This window comes from Chrysochloris asiatica, unplaced genomic scaffold (genome assembly GCF_000296735.1).
Source record: "Chrysochloris asiatica unplaced genomic scaffold, ChrAsi1.0 scaffold00132, whole genome shotgun sequence".
Taxonomy (NCBI): domain Eukaryota; kingdom Metazoa; phylum Chordata; class Mammalia; order Afrosoricida; family Chrysochloridae; genus Chrysochloris; species Chrysochloris asiatica.
The window spans coordinates 3,809,866-3,834,543 of NW_006408650.1; the positions used below are offsets into that span (position 1 = coordinate 3,809,866).

The 24,678-nt window shown below is 47.0% G+C and overlaps 1 protein-coding gene across 1 annotated transcript; it reads right to left on the bottom strand.

Annotated features, from left to right (window-relative positions):
• Positions 1-17,250: 17,250 nt before the first annotated feature.
• Positions 17,251-21,850, bottom strand: C1QTNF1 (C1q and tumor necrosis factor related protein 1). The gene is made up of 3 exons (XM_006869529.1): positions 21,669-21,850; positions 20,408-20,547; positions 17,251-17,838 (listed from the first exon to the last, which is right to left on the bottom strand). Exons 1-3 carry the CDS (start codon positions 21,848-21,850, stop codon positions 17,288-17,290), a joined length of 873 nt encoding a protein of 290 aa, XP_006869591.1. The 3' UTR covers positions 17,251-17,287.
• Between the last annotated feature and the right edge of the window lie 2,828 nt (positions 21,851-24,678).

Here is a 24,678-nt window from a genome sequence, read left to right on the forward strand (position 1 = left end):
CGGTTCTATGAGAATGACTTTCATGGTATCCCAAGGACTTTGGCACGTAGCATCTTCCTTTTCATTCAGTTGTACATACTTTGTAGTTTCTGTTTTTAGATCCTCATAACCCAGATACTAGGGGAACTAGGTGGTTTCATGGTACAAGTCTCACCTTCCGGGTGGCAAGAGACAAATTTGATTCCTGACCAACAGTCCTGAAGCCCAACTATCAGTGTCTGTCATGTGACTTGCATGTTGCATGTTACATGTTGCCAGGAGCCCTGGTAGCACCATGGCTAAGCACTCATCTACTAACCAAAATGTTGGCAGTTTGAACTCACCCAGCAACTTCAAGGGAGAAAGCCCTGGTGATCTGCTCCCATAAAGATTACAGTATAACCACATAAGGCTGAAGAGGTTTAAGCAGACCTTCCAGACCAAGATGAACGAGGAAGAAAGGACTGGCAATCTACTTCTAAAAATGAGCCAATGAAACCCCTGCAGATCATAATGGTCTGATGCGGAGATGGCACAGGATTGGACAGCGTTTTGTCCAATAGGTATGGGGTTGGGCGGTAACAAAGACAGTAACAAACCTTCTGACATTTCAAAAAGGCACAGGATTGGGCAGCGTTTTGTCCAATAGGTATGGGGTTGGGCGGTAACAAAGACAGTAACAAACCTTCTGACATTTCAAAAATACTGCCATTGGGGTTTTAGCTTTCGTGTCATGCTTGACTTCTGATTGAATTGCACTTTTTGTTTGTGATTGTAGGCTGTAGGTACCATGTGTGTTTGAAATGCAATATGTGGTTGTCTATGAACAACTAGTTGTATTGTCCAAATGACGTGTATGCATGCATGTGTCTTTTATGCTTGGCTGACCTCTCATTCCATAGAGAAGTGTGCGTTACGGATTTCCATTTCTCTTTTTGTTCAAGTGTGTGATGATATCTCTTCTTGGAGAATTGCTCATTTCACCCGTACGAAATGGCCCTTTTTGTCCTTTTTACTGCTTTTTGTGTTGAATTCTATCCCTTTATTTTTAACATCACTGTATCACTTTATTTTCTACACATCTTGCAAAGCTCACAGAGCCAGATATTTCTTTAACTAACTCAGAATAGGAGCCCTGGAGGAGTTGTAGGACAAGCAGTGGACTGCTAACTACAAGTCAGCAGTTCAAACCCACCAGCTGCTCCACAGGAGAAAGAGGTTTCCTGTTCCCATAAAGATTTACAGCCTCAGAAGCCCTATACAGAGTGGCAAGGAGTTGAAATCAACTCTGTGGCAGATGAGTCGGTTTGGGTTTTATCCAATTCAAACCCTTTGTTTTTTAATAGCTACATTTAACTGATTCCCAGTTATGATTCCTTATCTGTTTAGATTTATCCTTGGCATCTGGTTTTATGTTTGCTTGATCCACTCTTTGCCCTTGGATTGAGACATTTTCCTTCACCTATTCCTTTCTCATCCGACTCTTCTTCTCCTAAGTAGCTCCATATATATTTTTAAGAGTTGTTTCTTAACGCATTCTGAGTGTGAACTTTTCCAAGCATGCAACGACATATAAAGAACCCTAAAAACATACTCCCTGTTACCTGGTTGTCAGCATTGCCATTTCCCACTTAATGCTCGTATTTGCCACACTTCCTTTAGTCTTTTATAGTAACATCTTGCACACCTACAGGAAAGTAAACAAAACAGAGGTGGAGTGTTGTTAAGAACCATCAAATCAATCCCAAATCCTAGCGACCCTGTGGAGGGTTTCCAAGGAGCGACTGGTGGGTTTGAACCCCCCGACCTGGCAGCTAGTAGTCCAGGGCTTATCCTACAGCGTCCCACCATGTTGTTGTTGTTGTTAAGTGCTGTCGAGTCAGTTCCGACTCACAGGGTTTCCAAGGAGTGACTGGTGAGTTTGAACTGACAACATTCCACTTCAAACCTACCTTGTGGTTGAGTGTTTATCCTACAGCGCCACACCATAGAGCCTGACAATTTATCATACAGGAAACATGCATGTAACCACCACCCAAGGCAAGAAATAGAAAATTATCACAGTCCCCTCAGATGTCCCTTCTCATCCCCACTCTTCCTTCCTGAAAAAGTAAAAGTGTCCTCTCACTTTTATGGTAATCCTGCATGCCTTTCCTTCACACGTCACACCTGAAAGCTATTTTTTAGTTTTACCTGTTTATCAACATGCATATAAATGGAATAACACCGCGTACACGCATGTGCAAAGGTACGTTAAAAAGCATTACTACTAGGGCTCCAGGCAGCACATACATGTTTGAATGTGTCTCTGAAATCAGTGAGTGGCCATAGACAGTCAGCACATACATGTTTGAATGTGTCTCTGAAATCAGTGAGTGGCCGCAGACAAGTCTCTTGTTAATATCCTTGTTTTCGTCTCAAGATGCCTTTTGGGGGAGAAGAAAAGGTCCAGTGGAAACAGTGGCTTCTAAGGGGATCGGCTGGGCCAGCTAAATTCAAAGCCTAGGGAGGTCAGCTCAGAGAATTATGGCAACTGTTTTTTGGAATTCCTAAGGGGTCATCTTGATGACCTGTCCTTCCTCAAAGGACACAGGATGACCATGGGGGTTTATTAGGAAGACGTTTTGAGTAAATTGAAAACTACATTGGTGAGAAAAAGGCCAGGAACGAGGCTCTGTGGAAAATTTTCCTGTTCGCTCCTGCTCATTCTTCATGGGTAGCAAGTGTTACCCTGTGAGAATTTTGTCCCCAAACTTTGTCCCATGCACCCCTTGTCCCTTCAGACTTCTGTCTGTTCCCAAAGCTCAAAGAACAATTCAAAGGAACACAATTTGAGATCCTTGAGGATGCCAAAATTGGCATTTTGACTTGGCGCAAATAGAAGAGCACAGAATTGTTTGGAAAGTATTCGAGCTATTGGTGAGAAACAACAGCTTGCTTTGATACTTTGATATTTTTGTGTAATAAAAGGTCTTTAGGATTCGGTAGCAACACTTTCTGACCCACACTGTCTGTACCGGGTTTTTTTCATTCTACATATGTTTATAAGATCCTTTCTGCTTGCTAATAAAGTTGAAATTGGTTCATTTGAAATTGGTTCCCGTTGTCTGCTGTTGACTCATAGTGACCCCGTGTGAAGGAACAGAACTCCTCATGGGGTTTCTAGACTGTGACTTTCACAGACACGGTGGAGTCAGCGTTGCGTTGGACTGCTAACTACAAGATTTGTAGTTCAAACCCACCAACTGCTCCTCGGGAGAAAGATGAAACTGCCTGCTCTGTAAAAATGTGCAGTCTCAAATATTGTATGAGACCATGGTTGTAAAAAGTTAAGAGGTTTTCTTGCTAAAAGAAACATGATGGTTTCCAGGGGTGGGAGGGAAATGGGTATGGTTCACTGGGTTCAGGGTAGACACATGTTCACTTGGGTGAAAGAGAAGAGGGAGGTTGACACAGTGGGAGGAACAGGCAGGACTGTTAAAGAGTTGCAGTGAATAGAGGGCAGTACTGTGAACTGATGGTACATGGAAGGGATTGCAGTCATTGTAAGGACACAGTGTATGATCTGTGAAGTGTGAACCGATGCTCTCTTCTACAGGCCTTCACTCAGTTCACACTGTGCAGCCTCAGAAACCCTATGACGGAGTTTTACTCTACCCTGTAAAGTCACTATGAATGAGAATTAAACGGATGACAGTGGGTTTGGGTTTGGTGGAATCTTTACAGAAGCAGACTGCCAGATCTTTCCTCCTCAGAACCCTTGCATAGGCTGAAACCATTAGCCTTTGAGTTAGCAGCCAAGTGCTTAATCATTGTATCTAGATACCATCATTTATCTACTTTAGTGTTGATGAACTGTTTTCATTATGGGGCTATGTTGTTATTGTTGTTGTTAAGTGCCATCAAGTGGGTTCTGGCCCATAGAGACCCTGGATAGGGTTTCCGAGGAGCAGCTGGTGAATTTGAACCGCTGCCTTTTCAGTCCAGCACATTAACCCACAGCGCCACACCAGGATTCAACAAATTATTGCTGCAGACATTTTTGTCTGGTGTCTTGGTCCAGTTTTGAGGATAACTTAGAGCACGATGCATGCCTCTCTAGGTGTATGCCTAGGAGAAGTCTTAACAGGTCAAAGAGGGTCTGCAATTATTCAAATTTTATAGATAACACCAAATTATTTTCCCAAGTCGTTATACCCATGTATACTTCCATCAACAATTTCCTGTTCCACATCCTTGCCAACACTTGGTATTCTCAGCTTTTCAACATTTCCATGTCAGGGGGCGACTGGTGGTTTAATTAGCATTGTATTTGTTTGCCATGAGGCCAAGGGTCTTGACTTAGACCCCGGGAATATTTGTGGAATGCCTGCTCAGGCTGCACACATTTATCTGGTTGTGTTACTTGCCTTTGTCCTAATAGTTCATGAGAATGTTTATATTTTCTTTATAGGAACTGTTGTTGCAAATAATTTCTCTCAACTTGTTTCCTATAGCTTCACTCTTTCTTTAGGCTGCTGAACCACTGTCTTTAATTTTGCTGTAATAAAATGCATGAGTCTTGGTTACCATAGACCTTGAGGAGAGGGTATTAGAGAGTTGCCCCTTGATTTTTGCAAGATTCTCTTTGGAGTGATGAAGAGGTTTTGTGGATAGTAGTAATGGTAACACAGCATTGTGAATATCGCTCACGCAATGTATTGTGGTGCAATTTACAATGGTACAATAGGTTTACACATTTTAGCATAATAGATGATTGATAGGTTGGTAAATAGTTGATAGATAGATAACCAGGAACTAGATAGATAGATAGATAGATAGATGATAGGAAATTAGATAGAGATAGATAGATAGATAGATAGATAGATAGATAGATAGATAGATAGATAGATAGACAGACAGGCAGGCAGATAGATAGACAGACAGATGTGATGGCTGCAATTCTGTGTCAACTTGGCAGTTATAATGTAATTTGACAGTTATGTAATGAGGTAATCATCCCTCACGTTGTGATCTGATATAATGTAATCTTCTCCTTAATGAGATCTGCTCTGAGCAGCCAATAAGTTGAAAGGGAGCTTCCTTGGGGATGTGCCCAGCATTGAGTATATACGGACCTTCAAGTAAAACTATCAGACTTTTTGCTCAATTTGGATTCTGCATCCAGCTCATCATCATCTGGACTCTGGTTCTTTGGACTTGAACCAGCGCCTAGTCCATTGCCTGCCAATCTCGGGGTTCTTTAGCCTATGTATTACATTGCAGGAAGAAGGGAGTCATGCCTGGGCCAGGGCATAAGGAAGCAGGAAGCTGCTCCTTATTACTAGCGCCATGACAGAAAGCCGGATTGGTATGTGATGACCAGATGTGATAACCAGCACCCTGCATTGTTCTCTCGAAACCTACCCATGCATCCCTGAATTATAGTCTTGTTTGTCTCGTCCTTAAGAACATTTTCTTAATCTGTATAACGTCAAAAGACTCCTTTAATGTCAGTGATGGACGGCATCCTGGAGGCTAGTAAATACAGAGTACTGCTATGTCCCGGGGCTCTTGGTCCTAGAGGTTCTTGGTCCTAGAGGTCATGAGTCTTGCGGTCTCCCTTAATCACTAACTTGTGTCTGTGTTTTACTTCTAAGCTGCATCATTTCCACCACCTGGTGGTGTGAGCTCGACTTGCACAGTTCATGAACCAGCAGCCTGCCGTCTGACCTGCCGATCTTGGGTTCTTCAACCCCTGCAGCTACATGAGTCAGGAGACACCTCCAGTCTGACTTTTGACCCACAGATTTGGGACTTGCCCACCTCTACAACCGTGATAGCCATTTCCCTGAGATATCCACCCACACACTGCCATCAAGTTGATTCCAACTCTTTGGACTCTATAGGACACAGCAGAACTTCTCCCTAGGGTTTCTTACAGAGGCTGTAAATCTTTATGGGAATGGACAGCCTCATCTTTCTCCTGTGGAACAGCTGGTGGGCTTGAACCACCAACCTGGTGCTTTAGAAGGACTCCTTTCCTGGGGTACCTCTCGCCGTAAGCTTTACTGGCTTTGCTTCTCTAGAGAAGTCAACTTAAGACAACTGATTAAGATTCCCATTGTAAGACGAATGTGAGGGTAGGGGCTTTTTGTTGTAGTCATCTTTGGAAAATACAATCTGTCACCATTGGTCTCTAGACTATGTGATGACACTGTACGTTTCTTACTAAACATAAACTCCACAATGCCTTGTTCTTCTTCGTGGCTTTATTGAAGCATAACTCACATGCCATATAACCCATCTCCTTTAGGGCTACAATTCCATGGTTTTTAGTAAACACACACAGTTGTTCAGCCACCACCACAGCCAACTTTAGAGCATTTGTGTTACCCCTACTGAACACTGTGTACCATCAGCTGTCACTCACCATCTCCCCCAAGGGAGGAGTTTCTGTTTCTAGGAATTTGCCTGCTCTAGACAGTCCATATAAATGGAATCAGGACAATACATGGTCTTTGGTGTCTGGGTTCTTTCACTCCGTAGTGTGTGTTCCTGCTTCTCTGTTGGGTTGGATCGTTTGTTGCAACGCCACGCAGAATTTGCAGACGATACTCACAACGATGGAATTTATTAGGGAAGTAACAGTTTAGAATTCAGGATCAGAAACGACTCAGGATCCAGCTCTTAGATCAGGATGGAGTCTTCTCAGTCGAGCCCATGGGTAATCCTCTTCTGGCCCCTTGGCCCCTTGACCCAGCTCGGCCCTGTTCAGGCATGTTACTAAACAATTTAGCTCCACCAATAAGTGCCCAGAGGCCCCCCAGTCCACCAGGAAGTCTCCTACCTGAAACCACTCAGCTCTCTTTCTCCATGGTCCAGGAAGCCCACCTGGCCATCCTGCCTGTCCCGTAGTTCTGCTCCTGTTTCCACATTTCTCTGCTGCTGCTTCTCAGCGTCTGCTACCATTTCCAGAGCTTCATCTCTCAGTCACTTTCTGCCTCCTTGATCTAGGAAGCTCTCAGCACAGGGATCCCAAGTCCAAAGGACACTCCACATCACACTCTTCTTCCTTGGTGGTAGTCAGATCCCTCTTTTTGCCTCTGAGGCAACTATTGGTCTCTCCCTGTCTGGAGAAAAGAAGAGTGACGAAAACTAATGTCATATGATTCCAAACAACTTCAGTTTTCGTCCCTTTTCTTTCTTCCAGACAGAGACAGACCAATAGTTTTCCCCTACATGGCCTCTCATCCTCTGGGATCATCTTCACTTGGGGCAGGTGATACTGAAAACTTCTCCCATTTTTGTTTGTTTGAAAATGTCTTTATTTCACCTCCTTTCCTGGATTTTCACTGGGAATAGAACTTCAGGTTGGCAGGTATTCTCCCAGCCCTTTAAATACGCCGCTCCACAGTCTTTAGGTTTTCCTGCTGTTTCCACTTGGAGAGTAACGGTCACAGTCACTATTGCTTCTGTGGGGAAAACGGTCCCTTCTTTCTGTTTTTTAAATTTTCTCTTTACCTTTGGGTGTTGATAGTTTTATCACAATGTGCTGGGCTGACTGTGGACTTTTTTTTTTTTTTCAATGTTGCTTGAGATTCATTTACTATTTCAATCTTTTATCAATTTGGTGATATTGTCAACTCTTATCTTCGAATGTTGTTTCTGCTGTATTCCCATGCTCCTCTTCTTCTGGGAAGCCAATTATAGAGATGTTGGACTTTATTTATTTATTTTTTTGTCTCCTCAATGCAGAGTTAATCTCTCTTCTGAATTTTCCATTCCTTTGTCTCTTTGTGCTTATTTCTCGATATTTTTGTCAGATTTATCTTCTAATTCATTGCATTTTCTCTTCAACTCTGCATGTTGTGTTTTGTTTTTTTTTAAGTGCCATTGAGTTGGTTCGAACTCATAGAAACCCTGTATAGGGTTTCCTAGGAGCAACTGGTGGGTTTGAACTGCCAACCTTGTGCTTCAAAGTCCAGTGCTGATCCTACAGCACCGCACCAGAAGTCCTCTCTGTATAATGTATTGTTATATTCATCCATTGAGTCTCAGTTTTCGCTGTTCCGTTTTTCTCTTCTAGAATTGCCATCTGGTTCTTTGGGGAGTGGTAGTTGTAAGTTCTCTAACACAATGCTCGGCGCTGTAGTATGAACACCGGACCAAAAAGCAGTTCAATGTCACCAGCTGCTCCTTGGAAACCTTATACACAATTGCTACGAGTCAGACCTGACTCAACAGTGCTTAACAACAACAACAAACTATAATGCCTAACGGTGTCTTTACTTTCTTGGAAGCCGTGAGCAGTTATTTTAAAATTTGCGTCTGTAACTGTTAAGAAGTTTTTGTTCCCTACATGAGAAGTACTCAAGGTATATTAGCAAATAGAATCTCCAGTTGCCATGAAGAACCAACTTAGTGGATATCTTAGTTGAACAGTTGGAACATTTTCTATGTTTAGACAGGAGTGTTTCCAAATTATCCAGAACTTCTAACCCTAGTTGTGAATGTCTCTTAGTTCTCTAACCTGCTATAACAGAAATATCACAAGTGGATGTTTTTAACCAACAGACACGTATTTTCTCACAGTTTATAAGACTAGAAATCTGAATTCAGGGTGCCTGATCTCGGGTGAGTCTTCCTCTCCCCCTGCTCTGGAGGGAGGGCCTTATCTCTTCTCAGTTTTTGCTCCTGGGCAGTCTCCAGGTGGTTTGGCATCTCTCCACCCCTCTTGCTTGTTTCATCTCCTTTATAGCTCAAAAGAAGGAGCCCTGGTAACATAGTGGATTACCAGCTGGGCTGCTAACTGCAAGGTCAGTAGTTCAAATCTACCAGTTGCTCCATGGAAGAAAGAGAAGGCTTTCTGCTTCCATTAAGAGTTACAGCCTCGGAAACCCTACACAGGGTCACTATGAGTCAGAACTATGAACTGATGGCACACAACCACCACCAACAACAACCATATCTCAAAAGAGATGAACTCAACACACCCTACACTAACCCTACTCTACTAATATGACAAAGGCACTCTGTTGCCAAATGGGATTATAACCACATGCATAGAGGTTAGGAATTACAACACAGATTTAGGGGGGAGGGCCTGTGGTGCTGGTGGGGGTGGGGTGCACAATTCGATCCATAACGCTAAATTAAGTGGAAATTCCTTGTCCTCATCTGACCATCTGCCTAATGAGAAATGCATTCTGCTCCTTCCCACCCTAGGAGGGGCTGGTTACCAGCTGAAGTAAGGCCACTCGGGGTCACTATGTCTTCCCAATCCCGAATCCAGCTGTGTAGGGACTTCAGAGAGAAGAAAGTAGCGTCTGCGATTGGCCATTCCTTCTGGAATGTTCCCCTTGGCACCTGAGTCAGCAACACTCTGCACTTGAGTGATCTCATCTATTGGCTGACTACAAAAACGCTTGCTCAATAATGCTCTTGGAAGAACTAACCGTGACCCTCCCATTCCATCTCACTTAGCCTCGGACTCCTGGCCCTGCCCTATGCCAAGGACAGACTCATGGGACCGATTCTGAAAGTTAGACCTCAGAAGTGCTAACCTTCCACCCGTACAAAGACAAGGACAAGGAAACTTGGGGTTTTTTGGGTGTGTTTTTTTAATCGATATATAACTATTTTATTGAGATAGAATTTACATAATATACAAGTCATCTATTGAAAGTGTGCAAGTCAATGGTTTTTAGAACAGCTACACAGTGTGAAGTCATTGATTATAGATGGTTTCTATTTTAGACTACTTTTTAGAGGGAGCATGGTGGCTCCATAGCTGCAAACTACAAGGTCTATGGTTCAAACCCACCAGCCACTCCATGGGAGAAAGAAGAAGCTTCCTCCTCCGCAAAGATTCAAGGCCTCAGAAGCCCTATAAAGGGTGGCTGAGTTGAAACCAACTCGACTGCATCTATTCTAGAACATTTCTTCACCCCAAAATAAAACCCTTAGTAGTAACTCCCGACTCCTCACCCAGTCTTTGGCAACTACTATTGTGCTATCTAAAAGGAGCTCTGGTAGCGTAGTGGTTATGAATTGGGTTAATAACCTCAAGGTCAGCAGTTCAAAACTACCAGCTGTTCCACAGGAGAAAGGTGAGACTTTCTGCTCCCATAAAGATTTACAGCCTTGGAAACCCTATGCAGGGTTGCTATGAGTCGGAACCGACTCCACGGCACATAACCACTACCACCACCAAGGTACCCTATGGACTTCTGATGTGGTGTTGTAGGATCAGCATTGGATTTAGAATCACCAGATCAGCAGTTCAACCCATCAGTTACTCCCTGGAAATCCTAAACAAGGTGGCTATGAGTCGAATCGGACTTAACGGCACTTAACAACAACAATGTACCATATGGATTTGCCTATTCTAGTCATTTCCTATCAGTGCAATCCCATAATATGTGACATTTTGAGTCTGGTCTTCTACACTTGACATAAAGGTTTCAAGTCTCCTCCAAGATGTAGCAGGGATCCGAACTTTGTCCCATTTCACTGCTGAATCCTATTCCACGTGATGGGTGTGGCACTGTCAGATCAGCACCAGACAACTAACCAGAAAGTTAGCCGTTCAAACCTACCAGTCGCTCCAGGGAAACTCTGAACGGGGTCACTATGAGTCAGAACCAACTGAACAGCACACAGGCAGCATCCTGTTGGTCATCATGAATCACAGACGCTGCTGTGAACATTCACGTATAAGGTTTTATGTGGACACGTTTCCAGTTTTCTTGGGTACACACATAGGAGTGTGGTTTGGGGGTGATGGGGTAATTTTATACTTGAGAAACCAGTGAATCTGCTCACCTACATAGCTGGCCGTCTTGCAGCCCTACTGGCAGAGTTCTGATCAATTGCTCAGTGTTCTTGCCAACACTTGTTATTATCTGTCTTTTGACTACAACCATCCTGGTGGCTATGAGAGAGTCCTGGTGGTGCAGTGGGTTAAGTGTTAGGCTGCTAACTGAAAGGTTGACGGATCTGTGGGAGAATGATAAGGCAGTCTGTTTTGGTAAAGATTTACAGCCTTAGAAACTCCACAGGACAGATCTGCTCGGTCCTAGAGGGTCACTCGCTACGAGTCAAAATCAACTCGACATCAGAAGGTTTGTCTTTTAGGTTTTGAGACTTATTAAAACTAGGCCTGGTGACAAACTAGTTAATCCCTTAGCAGCTAACTGAAAGGTCAGTGGTTCAAACCCACTGGTCACTCCATGTGGCTGGCTGGCTGCTTCTGTAAAGAGGACAGCGTGGGAACCTGATGGGACTGTTCTACGGGGTTACTATGGGTCCGAATCAACTTGACAGCAGTGAGTTTGACTTCTTGATTTAAAGGGTATGAAGTAATATTTGCATTTGATTTTGATTTGCATTTCTCTAAGGGTTAAAGGGAGTCCTGATGTGATGCTGTTGGATAAGCACTGAACTGCTAACCGCAAGGTCGACGGTTCAAACCCACAGGCCACTCCTTGGAAACCCTATTTGGGGTCGCTATGAGTCAGAACTGACTAGAAGGCACTCGACATTCATAAGCTTGTTGATCATTTGTAGATCTTGTCTGGAGAAGTTTCTATTCCAATGCTTTGTCTGTTTGCTAGTTTGTTGTTGTTGTTGTTGTTGTTAAATGCCCTCAAGTTGGTTCCGATTCATAGTGAACCTGTATAGAGTTTTCGAGGCTTTAAATCTTCAGGGCAGCAGAAAGCCTCATCTTTCTCTTGAGGAGAGATTAGTGGGCTCGAACCGCAAACCTTGTGGTTCACAGTCCAGTGGCTGTCGTATGGAGTTACTGCACTCCCATTGGTTAACTGGGTTGTTTTTTTAAAAAATGATTGGCTTGTAAGAGCTCTTCATATATTCTAGATCCAAGTCCATTTTCAACAAAAAGATGGTTTGCAAATACTTCTCTGGGCCTGTGGTTATCTTTCTCACTTTCACCACGAAGTCCTTTGAGGGACAAACATTTTCATTTTGATAATTTCCAGTTGATGTTGTTTTTTCCTTTTACTGCTAAGCATTTGATTTTATATCAAAGACCCAATATAAGGTCATAAAGATTTAATCTTACATTTCCTACTAAGTGCTTATATTTAGGTCTTGAGTTCGTTTTTTAAGCTAATTTTTGTATAGGTGTGAGGTAAGGGTTCAACTTCATCCTTTTGCATTCAAGAGACTCTTGCTTTATTATTTTCTGCAACCTTCTGTATTTTTCATGGTCTGGAAAAAGCATCTCATTTTATCTCACTTGTGAGGGAACCAATCAAACCAGCCTGTCTGTGATAGTGTGTTCCCAAAGTGAAGTCTACACACACATTACACCCTCATAAGATGAGGTCTCTGGGGAGGTAATCCTCTCCTTACTTCCACCCCAGGCAGCTAAGTTTAGTGAAAGTCCTACTGGGAGCAATTGTTTGCTTTGGTTAAGTCACCCATCTTTGTAAATGAATTCACCAGGTCTTTGCCTGGGATGGTTGTTTAATTTCTTACTAGCAGGGACAGGAGTCCTGGTGTGGTACTGTGGGTTAATGCACTGTACTGTAAATTCGGTTTGAACCACAACATCGGCCATTCAAGCTCACCAGTCACCTCTCAGAAGCCCTATACAGGGTTGCTATGGGTCAGAACTGCACTTATTAACAACAGTGGGAGCAGGGAGAGTCAAAGTGTTTAAGAGTTTAAGTGTGGCTTAAACTCCTCGGAGAGGGAGTCAGATGGAGCAGATAACTGTGTCTGCAGGAAACACACATTTCTTCTGAGGAGGCTGACTTCTTTCCTAGGGTGTTGTTGTTAAGTGCCTTTCGAGTCGATTCCAACTCATAGTGACCCTGTATAGGGTGTCCAAGGAGCTACTGGTGAGCTTGAACTTCTGCCATTGTGGTTCAAACTGACCTTGCAACACTGCAGTTAAAATCCTGGACAAGTCTGTCTAAAGCCATATCTTACTTGTCCTAGCCTTGCCCAGCACAAAGTAGGTGCAGGGTAAATATTTGGTGAGTGACTGGGTGAAGGGGGTGGGGGCGGGGATTGGAAGAGACACCAGAAAGGAATCTATGACGTGAGCACCCCACCTGTCTGTCCCTAGACACCTGGATGGGGCTGAGCAGGCTCCTTCCCGCCACACCACATATCTTGAAGAAGAATGAACCCTGCTCCCAGCTGCATGCAGAACCCCAGGAGGGAGGTGGGGGCTTGCTCTGGGTCTCACTGAGCACAGGATGGCAACGTTTGACTGCTCTGGTCTGGCCCCAGCCCAGGGCTGGGCACGACAGCTCAGGTTCCTTCCATGGCCACAGGCAAAGGAAGGTGGCCAGCTGCTCACCAACCTGCTGGCACCAGAGGATGTGAAACAGCATTGGCACTGCCTGATGGCTGTCGTTATAAGGGTCCTGGCTGCTCACCCAGTTGGCAAGGGATAGAGAGAAGATAAAGGAGCACAGTCAAGGCTGCAGGCAGGTGCGTGCACACCTGGAAGTCATTGTGGTGGGTTCAACAATGTCCCCAAAGATGATGTGACCCATGCCACGGACCCCAAAGTCATGGCCAAGCCACAATGCCCGGTCCCTGGGAAAGTGTCTGGACCTTAACCCCTGGTTCCTGTGGATGGGACCTTATTTGGATATAGGACCTTTGTAGCTGGACACGAGACTGAGTCAAAAATTATCCACACTCCGGCGATATTAAAACTTCTGTTGGCTGCACTCTTATCAGCGCTTTCCGTTCAAGGTCAGTGTTGTGTAGGTGTGAACGTGGACATCTGCAAACAAAATCTGGACCGATACTCGAAGGAAGGTAAATGTTTCTTTTAAAAAAAAATTGTTACTGGTGATGAGACATGGATTCATGTCTAAGCCTGAGAGTAAACCGCAGAGTATGGAATGGAAACATCCTCGGTCACTGACCAACAAAAAGTTTCAAAGGCAACCTTCAGCTGGAAAATCGTTGCTTACACTTTTCTGGGATTCTCTAGAATCTGTATCGGAACACCATAAGGAAAAAGGTTCAACAATCAGCAGTGTTCCTTTCAGTGAGATGCTGACTGAAGAACAGACGCCTAAACTTCAGATGAAATGCAGAGGACGGCTATCCAGGGATGTTGTGATCTTGCATGACAATTCACGTCCACACACCTCAGCCCACACTGTTGACACTCTGCTAAAACTTTGTTTTGAGGTGTTAGACCATCCTCCCTTTAGTCCTAATCTTGCTCCATCGGACTTTCACCTGCTTGGTCCCCTGAAAGCAGTCCTTCAAGGATGAAGATTCACCTCTGATGAAGACATGAAGGCAGCGGTGCATTTGTGGCTCACAGTTTGGCCTAAACCATTTTCTGATAAGGTAATACTAAAGCTTGTTGATAGATGGACACAGTGTATTGAAAAACAAAGAGATTATGTCAAAACATGATGTATTTCTACTTTCTAAAAGTTGATTAAAATAAATTCTACAGCCAGAGTAAGGACAACTTTGACTCACCCTCACAAATTAAAGATCTCAAGATAAGATTGTCCTGTATTACTTGGGTGGGCCCTAAATTCAATACAGATGTCTTTGTAGGGGAAAGCAGAGGGTATCTGACACACAGGGGAGACACAGAGGAGGATGGGAATGATACAGCTGCAAGCCAATGACACCTGGAGCCCCCAGAAGTTGGAAGGAGCGAGGAAGGGGCCTCCTTAGAACCTCTGGAGGGAGTGTAGTCCTAGCCACACCTGGATTTCCAACTCGTCTCCAGACAGTGAGAGAATCCACTTCCGCTGCTTTTAGCTACCAGGTCTGTGACTGTCTGTTACAGTGCCTACACGAAGATCTTAAGTCTCCCGAGACTGGCACCACCTCACAAAACCTCCCTGCTTTGCCAAGGATGCTGTGTCCTGCTCCAGAAATGGTCCATCCCTCCTGCCTGCCTCCCCGACGCATCTGAGCACCTGAGTATCCACATCACCATGAACCCAGCTCTGTCCCTGATGTCCAGCTCCCAGGAGGAGAAGTCGGAGCCAGTGTGGGTTCCAGGGGCGGGAGGGGGCACAGGCAGAGAGTGCGGGATGTGGATTGGTAAAGGAGAAGGATTCATCCAATGGCAGAGCAACACAATTCCAAGTTTAATGGCTTTGTAGGAGAGCAATGGAGGTATACAGGGGGCAGGCGGGGGGCCTGTTCAAGGAGCGCCCAGGAAACAGGGATTTAAGGTCTGGTCATTGAACTCTCTAGAAGAGCATGTGAGCCTGCGATACCCAGGGAGGGCAAGGATTGGCCAAGACCAAATGACCACAGGCGTGGCGAAGGCGGGCCAGTGTCTGAGCTTAGGGACCCAAGCAGGGTGGGGTGACGTGGGTGGGCAGCGTGGGTCCCCGGGTCAGACTGGACTCTCCTGCCCTCACCACTTCCTAGATGGTAGTGGTGTTGAAGATCGGCAAGACAGTTGATGATTGTCTTTAACACGGCTCCATATAAGCCTGAGATGTCATTTTGAGCAAAACTCCAGAAGCACCGCCAGACAGGCATGTGCCTTCCAGAGGTAGTAACTGCTGTAATGGGAGGGTCCCTGTCCCAGCCAGCCCTCTGCTTGGGCTGGGGGCCAGGCCTTACTCAGCACCTGGGCACCAATCGAGGGCACAGCCCACTCCCGCGTCCTGTTTGGAATGTTCATCACCCCACTCTCCGGACAGTTAGTGCCCCAGGACCAAACTCCCCCAGCCCTGGACACTGGCTGAGACAAAATCTTCTAGCCTCATCCAGCTCTATCTGTCCCGGGAACCAGATGAAAGCCCTCTTGTGCAGCCCTGGACAGGTGGTCCAGACCTGGGTGAGGGTGCTGAGGGCCTGGGCGGGGGACAAGAAGCACACGGGCAGTGAGGCCCTGAGACAGTGGGTGCCGTGGCTTCGTCCAAAACACTGTACTCCGTATTTTAGCTCAAAAAACAAGCACCTTGGACGGTTTTGCAAACCGTATAATGCCTTTCGTTGGTTTACTGTGAGTGCTATTTGCATTGTGAAGCTTTATGTGTGCGGCACATTATATGTGACAATACAGTAACCATAAAGCCCGGAGCCTTTGGTGACTGACCAGCGTTGAGGAGGAAAAAAAGCTGATGTGGAGGGCAGGTGTGGAGACCCAACCTGGGGCTCAAAGGCAGTGGTGAGGGGCGGAGCAGAACCATGCCAGTGTGTCTGGTTGGACCTGCCTCTGTTTTGTGAAGGTTCTTTATGGGGTCTCTGGGTAGCACAAACCATGAATGTGCTCAGCTGCTAACTGAGGTTGGCAGATAAAATCCACCTGAGGTGCCATGGAAGAAATGCCTGGCAATCTGTTCCCAAAAGTCAATCACTGGAAACATTATGGAGCCCAGTTCTACCCGGACACACACAGAGTCGCCAAGTCAGAATCGGCTTGATGGCATCTGGCTTTTGGTCTTGGTTTCGCTTCTTATGGGAGTTCTGGCTGAGGCAAATGGTTAAGTGCTCAGCTGCTAACCGAGAGGCACCACGGAGTTAAAGCCTGGCAATCTACTTTGGAAATGGTTACGGCCACTGAAAACTCTGTGAGCAAAGTTCTGCACATAGGATCACTGTGAGCTACCGGTTTGAATTTTTTGGGTTTGGTTTCTTAGACTGTCTTAGAAGGTCTGGGGGCCTTCGTGGGCCCTCAGTTGCCTCAGGAACCTGTTGGTTGGAGCAAGCAGGCTTCCTCTCCCAGCCCCAGAGCACACCACAGGGAGCTTGGTTGTCCCCCTTGAGAGATGGCATTTGTGTCCCAATGTCCCAACAACAACTAGGCAAGGTAGCATTGGTTCAGTTGCCCCCCCCGCCAGGAGGTCTGGACATAGCCTTAAAAAATCCGTTCCAGATGTGGTTTCCTGAGTTCCTGTGCTCCGTCACCCACACTTCCACTAAGATCTCGCTCAGAAGGAGCCTCACGCACTCTGGTTGGAAACAGCCCCCTCAGAGCCACCGCAGCTGGGTGGGAAGGCACAGACAACAATGCCTCTCTTCTCCACGCCTGTCTTAACCTTGAGAATATGCTTAATGGCTTCCAGGAGCCACCCCAGCCCATGTGGGGGTCACTTAAGGACGCGTACAGAGAGGGGAGCAGGGGAGCAGGGCGTCCCCGCTGTTCATTTTCACAGGCACCCTTCCCATGACTTCATCCATCGACAGTCACCAGATCTGAACCACACAGCGGTTTCTGCTCCTCATCCCCGGAGGGGAGTCTTGCTGAGGGCTGAAGCCGGGAAGGGGACCCCACGGTGGGGGACTGGTGCCAGTGGGGGTGGGGCGGGAGGGAGCGTAGGAGGGCAGCAGGGGTCGTGGTCAGCTAGGGCTCGGCAGCATGCTTGACCAGGTAGCCGCTGAAGGTGATGTAGGTGTCGAACTCGTCACTGAAGATGGCGTTCTCACGCTCACCTTTGAAGAGTCGCACCCAGACCTCATCCTGTTCTTGCAGGTCCAGCATCAAGCTCTGGCTCTGCATGATGCTGCGGTCGCTCACCTGAGCGTACAGAATCACCGCCTCCTGCCCGTTCCTCATGATGTGCAGGTAAGTTTCCTTCTGGTTCCAGGTGTGTACGTTGAGGCTGAAGAAGTAGATGCCAGGCACGTAGCAATAGAACTTACCCGTGAACATGTTGAAGTGACCATAGAGGTTAACGAATTCCGTGTCGAAGACCACAGTCTGATAGTAGTCATTACTGTGCAATGGCTTCTTCCGACCCACCGAGAAGGCCGCGTAGTGGTTCTTGCAGCGGTCCCCAGGGGTGCCCACCGACCCCTTCTGCCCTTTGGGCCCGATGTGGCCCCGGGCACCTGCTGAGCCCGTTTTGCCAAATTTCCCCTGGAGGCCTCGATCCCCTCGGTCACCTTTCTCACCTGGAAGGGACAGGGAGACACAGGTGTGAGATGGGCGGCTGACTGAAGTTTTACATACAGGGAGCCCTGGTGTGCAGCAGTTACAAAGCTCTGCTGGTAACCAGAAGCTCAGAGGTTCGAACCCACCAGCTGGACAACAGGAGCAAGCTGTGGCCGTCTGCTCCCATAAAGAGTCACAGCCTTGGAAACACTATGGGATGGTTCTCCTCTGCCCTACAGGCTCTCTATGAGTAGGAACTGACTCATCTCCAGTGGACCTCTGGTAGCGTAATGATTACAAATCGGACTGTGAACCACAAGGTCAGCAGTTCGACACTACCAGCGGTTCCGCGGGAGAAAGGTGAGGCTTTCTGCTCCCATAAAGATTTACAGCCTCGGAAGCCCTGTGCAGGGTCGCTATGAGTCGGAACCGACTCCAAGGCACACAACCACCAAACACCACAACTGCCAACATAATTGCAGTGGTATCTCATTGGTCCAATTGACCCACCCACTGGTATATAGTCTGTAGACTATATCATCTGATATATAGTCTGATAGTGTAGTGGTTACAAATTGGGCTGCTAACCTCAAGGTCAGCAGTTCGAAAATACCAGCTGTTCCGCGGAAGAAAGATGAGGTTTTCTGCTCCCGTAAAGATTTACAGCCTCGAAAACCCTATGCAGGGTCACTATGAGTCAGAACTGACTCCACGGCACAGAACTACTTCCAGCCATCATATATGCTGTCGTTAAGTCTGTTCTGACCCATAGCGACCCAGTATCGGGTTTCCAAAGAGCCCCAGAGGGTTCCCCTGACTGTGAGTCTTTACAACAGGGGCACACAGCCTCATCTTCCTCCCTTGGAGCAGCTTAGTTCACAACACAGTGCTTAACCCACTGCGCCACCTTGCACTAAATAAGAACCGTGTGCACGTGTATAAATCAAAGACAGATCAACTGAAAAACTCACCTAGGGGCAGACCTCATTCGGAGCCCAGAGACTACGTATAGGGACTGCCTGGACATTCTGCTTGTCATACAACCAGCATCCCTATTTATTTCCAAATTTCTTTCATCACCCCAAACCCAACATCCCCTTAGCAAATACCTCCCCATCTCCCACCTCTCCCTCTGGGCCCTGGTGGACTACCAATAAACTTTTGTCCCTATGTATTTGCCGAAAGCTGGACAGTGAATAAGGAAGATCGTAGAAGAATTGAAAGTTCCATGGGCTGCCAAAAGAACCAATAGATCTGTGTTGGAAGAAGTGCAGCCAGAGTGCTCCTTGGAGGCCAAGATGGCCAAACTTCGTCTCTCATACTTTGGACAGATTTTCAGGAGGGACCAGTCACCGGAGAAAGATCACATTTGGTAAGGTGGAGGGTCAGAGAAAAAGAGGAAGACCCCCAGGGAGATGGATTGGCCCAGTGGCAGCATCGATGGACTCAAGTGTGGCAACAGTAGTGAGGTTGGCCCAGGATCAGACAGTGTTTCGTTCTACTATGCATAAGGTCACTATGGGTCGGTACCGACTCGATGGCACCTAACAACCACAACATTGCCTGTTTGTTCTGGGATTGCCTATCCTTGGATCGATCACACGGTATTTGTGCTCTTGTGTCTGACTTACTTCACACCGCACAAAATTTGAAAGTCCACACACATCATAACACACATCAGACCGTCGCTCCTCTTTGTTGAGAAGTGCCATTGAGTCAACTCCAACTCACAGAGGCCCTGTACAGGATGTCTGAGGAGTGGCTGGTGGATTTGAACCACTGACCTTGCGGTTAGCAGTCCAGTGCTTATCCTACAACACCACCCCATTTGTCTTTACAACGGAGCAATACTCCACTGTATGGATGAACCACATTTAGGTTCATCAGTTGCTGGGCACTTGGGTTGTCTCTACCTCTTCTTGGTTACTGGGAACAGGGCAGTAGTGAACATGGGTGTCCACACGTCTGCCTGACCCCTGCTTTCAAGTCTTGAGTACGGTGGTTCTGTGTTAACTTTCTGAACAGTCTTACTTCTGCCCAGGCGGCTTGAGACGCCCAACCTTGGGCACAGAACTGTTTTGATTCCCAAATCAGTCAAGTAAGCACATCCAACCTCAAGCATTTCTGTTTCCATCCAGAAGCAATCTTTTTTTTTTTTCCCTTCTGGAAAATCCTGGCAAAGAAAAGGGAGCAAATGGGTTTGTCCAAAAGCAGAAGCCTCTATGGCCAGGCCTACCGCTCACTCGGAGCAAACAACAGCAGATGTAGGCACAGGAAATGGGGCCCATGTGTTCCCGTTTACGCACTGCCAGACGGGGCAGGCTTATCTGCTGCCCTCGGAACTGTGGCAGAGAGACCACTGGGTAATGTCAAGCCTCAGAACCAAGCCCTCTGGTCAGAGCGTGCCAGGAGGGTTGGGGCCCGAGCTCGAAGAAGCCCCCTTTCCTGTCTTGATCCTACAGCCCCCACAGTACCAACAATGGAAGTTCTTTCTCCCCCTCCCATCCCCTCCCCAGGGACCAATTCCAGTCTGGTGCCCTCCCTCCTCCTCGCTGTCAGACCTCTCTGCTCTTGCTCACAGAGTCTCACCTTTCAGAATTGTAACATTGATCTGAGGCACCAACACGGGCGGGTACACGGGGGGCGTGGGGTCACAGCAGCGGAAGCATTTGGGAGCAGGCGGTTCCTCAGCCTGGTGGGGGCCATATTTTTCATGTTCTTCTTCAGCCCTGAGGGGTGGAGGACAGTTAAATAAACACATGGATTCTCAGAGCCGAGAACCTCGCCCCGTCCCCCGGGGTACACCCCACACCTTCACGTCTCTCACAGGCACTGTGTGTCCACTTGCTCAGAATCAGGGAGAACACAAGCCAGGGTGGATTTGGGGGTCCTGAGTCAGACAAGCCCCCTGCCCTTTGCTAAGAGCGGTGATAGTGATAAAACCCAGCAACACAACCAGGAGTCATTCCAGAAACTGTGCAAGACACAGCTGCCCAGGAGAAATGCATTCCACTAAGAAAGTCTCAGGCGGCACAAAGCATTTCCACTCCACTGCTAACCTAACGGAAAGAGCTCTGGTAGCGTAGTGGTTACAAATCGGGCTTCTAATCTCATGGTCAGCAGTTCAAAACTACCAGCAGTTCCGAAGGAGAAAGTTGAGGCTTTTCTGCTCCCATAAAGATTTACAGCCTTGGAAACTCTATGCAGGGTCGCTCTGCGTCAGAACCCACTCCACGGCCCATAACCATCCCTATTAACCTAATGGAGTTCTGGTGTGGTGCTGTGGGTCAATGCACTAGACTGCAAGGTTGGTTTGAACCACAGATTGGTGGTTCAAGCTCACCAGCCACCCCTCAGAAACCCTACACAGGGTCTCTATGAATTGGAACCGACTCGACAGCACATAACCGCAACAGTAACCTAATGTCTGTACAAATACACTCAGCAGTGATGTATGTGGAAGAAAGTTCTGGCAAGCTGCTTCCATAAAGATGACAGCCAAGAAAACTATGGGACTGTTTGACTCTGCACACACGGGACGCCATGGGTCAGAATCGACTTTATAAACGAGAGGACTCCCTGTCTTAGAGGAGCTGGAGGTTCCATCAGGAGGCCTGCAGCAGACAGTGGCAGGAGGCAGAAATGGGGATCTTGGAGGCCTGGTGACGACTCTATATCCCCACCTTGTGGTGTCTTACTATATTGCATCTTACTCACTGGCTGCCTAACTGTCCCTGCCTGGGATCTCCTGGATGTTCCTCTGGGGTCTGAGTGGGGCTGGGCTCCTATGCTCAGTTCCAGACAAGGACCCCCACCAGGAGAACCAGGACAGCCCAACTACAGCCCTCACCTCTCAGTATGGTCCTGCGGTGAAAGTGGCTGCTTGGTCCCCTCCACCTTGGGGTCTCCCGGGGTCGCCTCTTGCTCCTGCTCAGTCTGCTGGCCATGGGGCCCTCGGCCCAGCACCAGGACACAGGCAAATGTCAGCGGCAGCCAGCAGCCAAGCAGGCGTCCCAGGGCCTGTGCCCCCATCTTCCCACTGTGGCCTGTGTGAGGAGGGGGACAGGTGAGGTGGGGGACTCTGCGGAGAAACAACTGAGAAACCAGGTGTTTGCCCAGACCACCAATGACTGAAACAGTCAGTCACACTCCTTCATGGATGTCAATGCCTCCCCACACCTCAACACTCTCACACACACACACACCACTCACAGATTAGCATCAATTTACCACACACACCTACACATGCATATGCATGCACCCAGGCACACTCAGTCACACACACACGTGCTCACATATACCCTCACTCACATGCACACTCATACACGCATATTACCTCACACTCATGCACACTCACAGTTACACACGCGTGTGTTCACACACCCACATACATGCACATTCATTGTGTCTCACTCACACTCAGTTACACACGCACATGCTCACACACACTCTCACTCACAGGTGCACATTCTCACACCCTCTTACCTGCTGTCACATGCACGCTCACTCCACACACTCACACACGCTTATACTGAGGCACACCTATGACTGCATTTGCTGTTCGGACCATTTGGAGTGTACCAATCCAGTGACATTCATGACACTCGCCATGTGTGCAGCCACATTACCTGCCACAGGGACCCTGTACCCCTTCAGCAATGACTGTCCACTCTGCCCTCCCCCATGCCCTGGGGCCACTGTGAACGTTGGTCTCTGCATTGGCCTATTTCTGACATTCCGTGCAGCGGGATCATACCCTATTTGTCCTTTTGTGTTTGCCCAGTTCTGGGCCATCCCATGGTCTAATGCAGCTCAGATTGTTGGGAATCCATAGGATTTTCGCTGACTTTACAGAAGTAGATCACCAGGCATTTCTTCCTACTCTATCTTAGTCTGAAAGCTCAGCTGAAACCTGGGCCGCATCCTCCACAAGAGGGGAGAGTTGCACATGAGGTGCATTGGCCAGGATTCAAACCTGGGTCTTCTACATGTAAGGCAAATGTTCTACCACTGAGCCATCACTGCCTCCCCTAATTAGCCTACGATTATTCAGTGTTGGGAGTGCTGGGGTGGGGTTGGAGGATCAGCACTGGACTGTGAACCACAGGTTAGCAGTTCAAGCCCACACGTCGCACCCTGGAAATCCTATAGAGAACCAACTTGATGGCACTTAACAACATTCAATGTTGGGAGTCCTGATGCGGCACTGTAGGGTAAGCACTGGACTGCTAACAATAAGGTTGGCATTTGAAACCCACCAGTCACTCCTCTATTACAGGGTCACTACGCATTTGAGTTATGGTGTTGGAGAAAAATATTAAAAGGACCATGACCACCTAGCAGACATAGCAAAATGTCCCTTATCTGATTATTCAGTTATGCTGGTTAGTAATTCCATACATGAGCCCTGGATACCCACAGATAAATGTAAAAACCTTCCCTAAAAGCCGAGACTGTAAATTCCAAAAAGGCAAAGTTTCCCCCCCCCCCAAAAAAAAGCTAAAGAGGATAGAGAGAAACTCTGTTAACTGATGGTATGTGGAGGGGATTATAATCAATGTAATGAAACAAGGTATATGAATATTTGAATGTGAAACCGATGATGTGCCCTGAAAACTTTCACTCAATCCACAATAAAAACCTTAAAAAAAAAAAGGACCATGGACCTCAAGAACAAACAGATATGTGTAGCAAGAAGTACAGCCAGAATGCTCCTTAGAAGCCAAGATGCCCAGACTTCATCTCTCATATTTCAGACATGTTATCAGGTGGGACCAGTCCTTGGCGAAGGACATCATGCTTGGTATAGTTAAGGGTCAGTGAAAAAGAGGAAGACACCTCCCCCCCCAACAAGATGGATTGGCACAGTGGCCGCGCAATGGGCTCAAGTGTTGCACCAATTGAGAGGTTGGCACAGGACGTGAGGGGGGTTGTTCTATTGTATATAGGGTCGTCATGAGTCAGAACCAACCTGATGGCACCTAACGACAACATTCAATGTGTAAGCAGCCTGGTGGTACTGCAGGATAAGCAATGGACTGCTAACGACAAAGTTGGCTATTCAAGCCCACCAGATGCTTTGCGGAAGAAACATGAGACTGTCTACTCCCATAAAGATGTGCAGTCTGGGACACACCCCCTTTGGTTTGGTTTCGTTTGGTTTGGGGATCCTGTGTTTATAAGGGAAGGCTGGATTTGAACCCAGACAGACTGGCCTCAGAATGCAGGAAACCCACCCTGTCTCAAGTTCTTCAACTGGGGAAACACCCTCCCTCTTTTTCTGTGAAGCTCTTTTCCACAGCCTGTCGTCTAGAGAGGTTTTTGTCTGGCCAGCGAGCTTCTCCCCACACAGCCTGCAACCTTCTCAGAAGCCGGGAAGCAGACGTCTTTATCTTGGACCTGTCCAGCGCTGTCAGCCCTCTGAGCCTCCCTGACGCTCAACAAACATTTGTTACTTGGGATCTTCTAAGTCTGTTGACTTCTCTATTTCTGTATTTCCTCTGTTTTTCCTTGGTGCCTTAATAATTACTTTTTTTTTTTTTTCCTTTTAAAAGCCAAGCTTGCATCATTTCAAAGGAAAAGAGGGGTTTCTTTCTTTCAACATTGTTTTTTCTTGAATCCAAAGGAGTACATATTCAGTTAGGAAAAGCTGAGAACCAGGACACCCCAGGAAGGAAAAAACTGCTGGATTATTCTAGCCTCAGCACTGTGGACATTCGGAGTTAGGCAGATCTGTCGTGGGGTGTCCTGTGCATTACAGGATATTCAGCAACATCCCTAGGTATTATCTACTCACTCGATGCCAGTAGCTCATGCACACCCCATTTCTGGTGGAAGCCCAAAATGTCTCCAGGCATTGC

Excerpts from the sequence above, each read along its gene's own strand:
- C1QTNF1 (XM_006869529.1), bottom strand. The coding sequence starts at position 21,850 with ATGGGGGCACAGGCCCTGGGACGCCTGCTTGGCTGCTGGCTGCCGCTG. Across the intron at positions 20,548-21,668 it reads CCGCAGGACCATACTGAGAG|GGCTGAAGAAGAACATGAAA; the intron begins GTGAGGGCTGTA and ends TCCACCCCTCAG. Across the intron at positions 17,839-20,407 it reads CAATGTTACAATTCTGAAAG|GTGAGAAAGGTGACCGAGGG; the intron begins GTGAGACTCTGT and ends TGTCCCTTCCAG.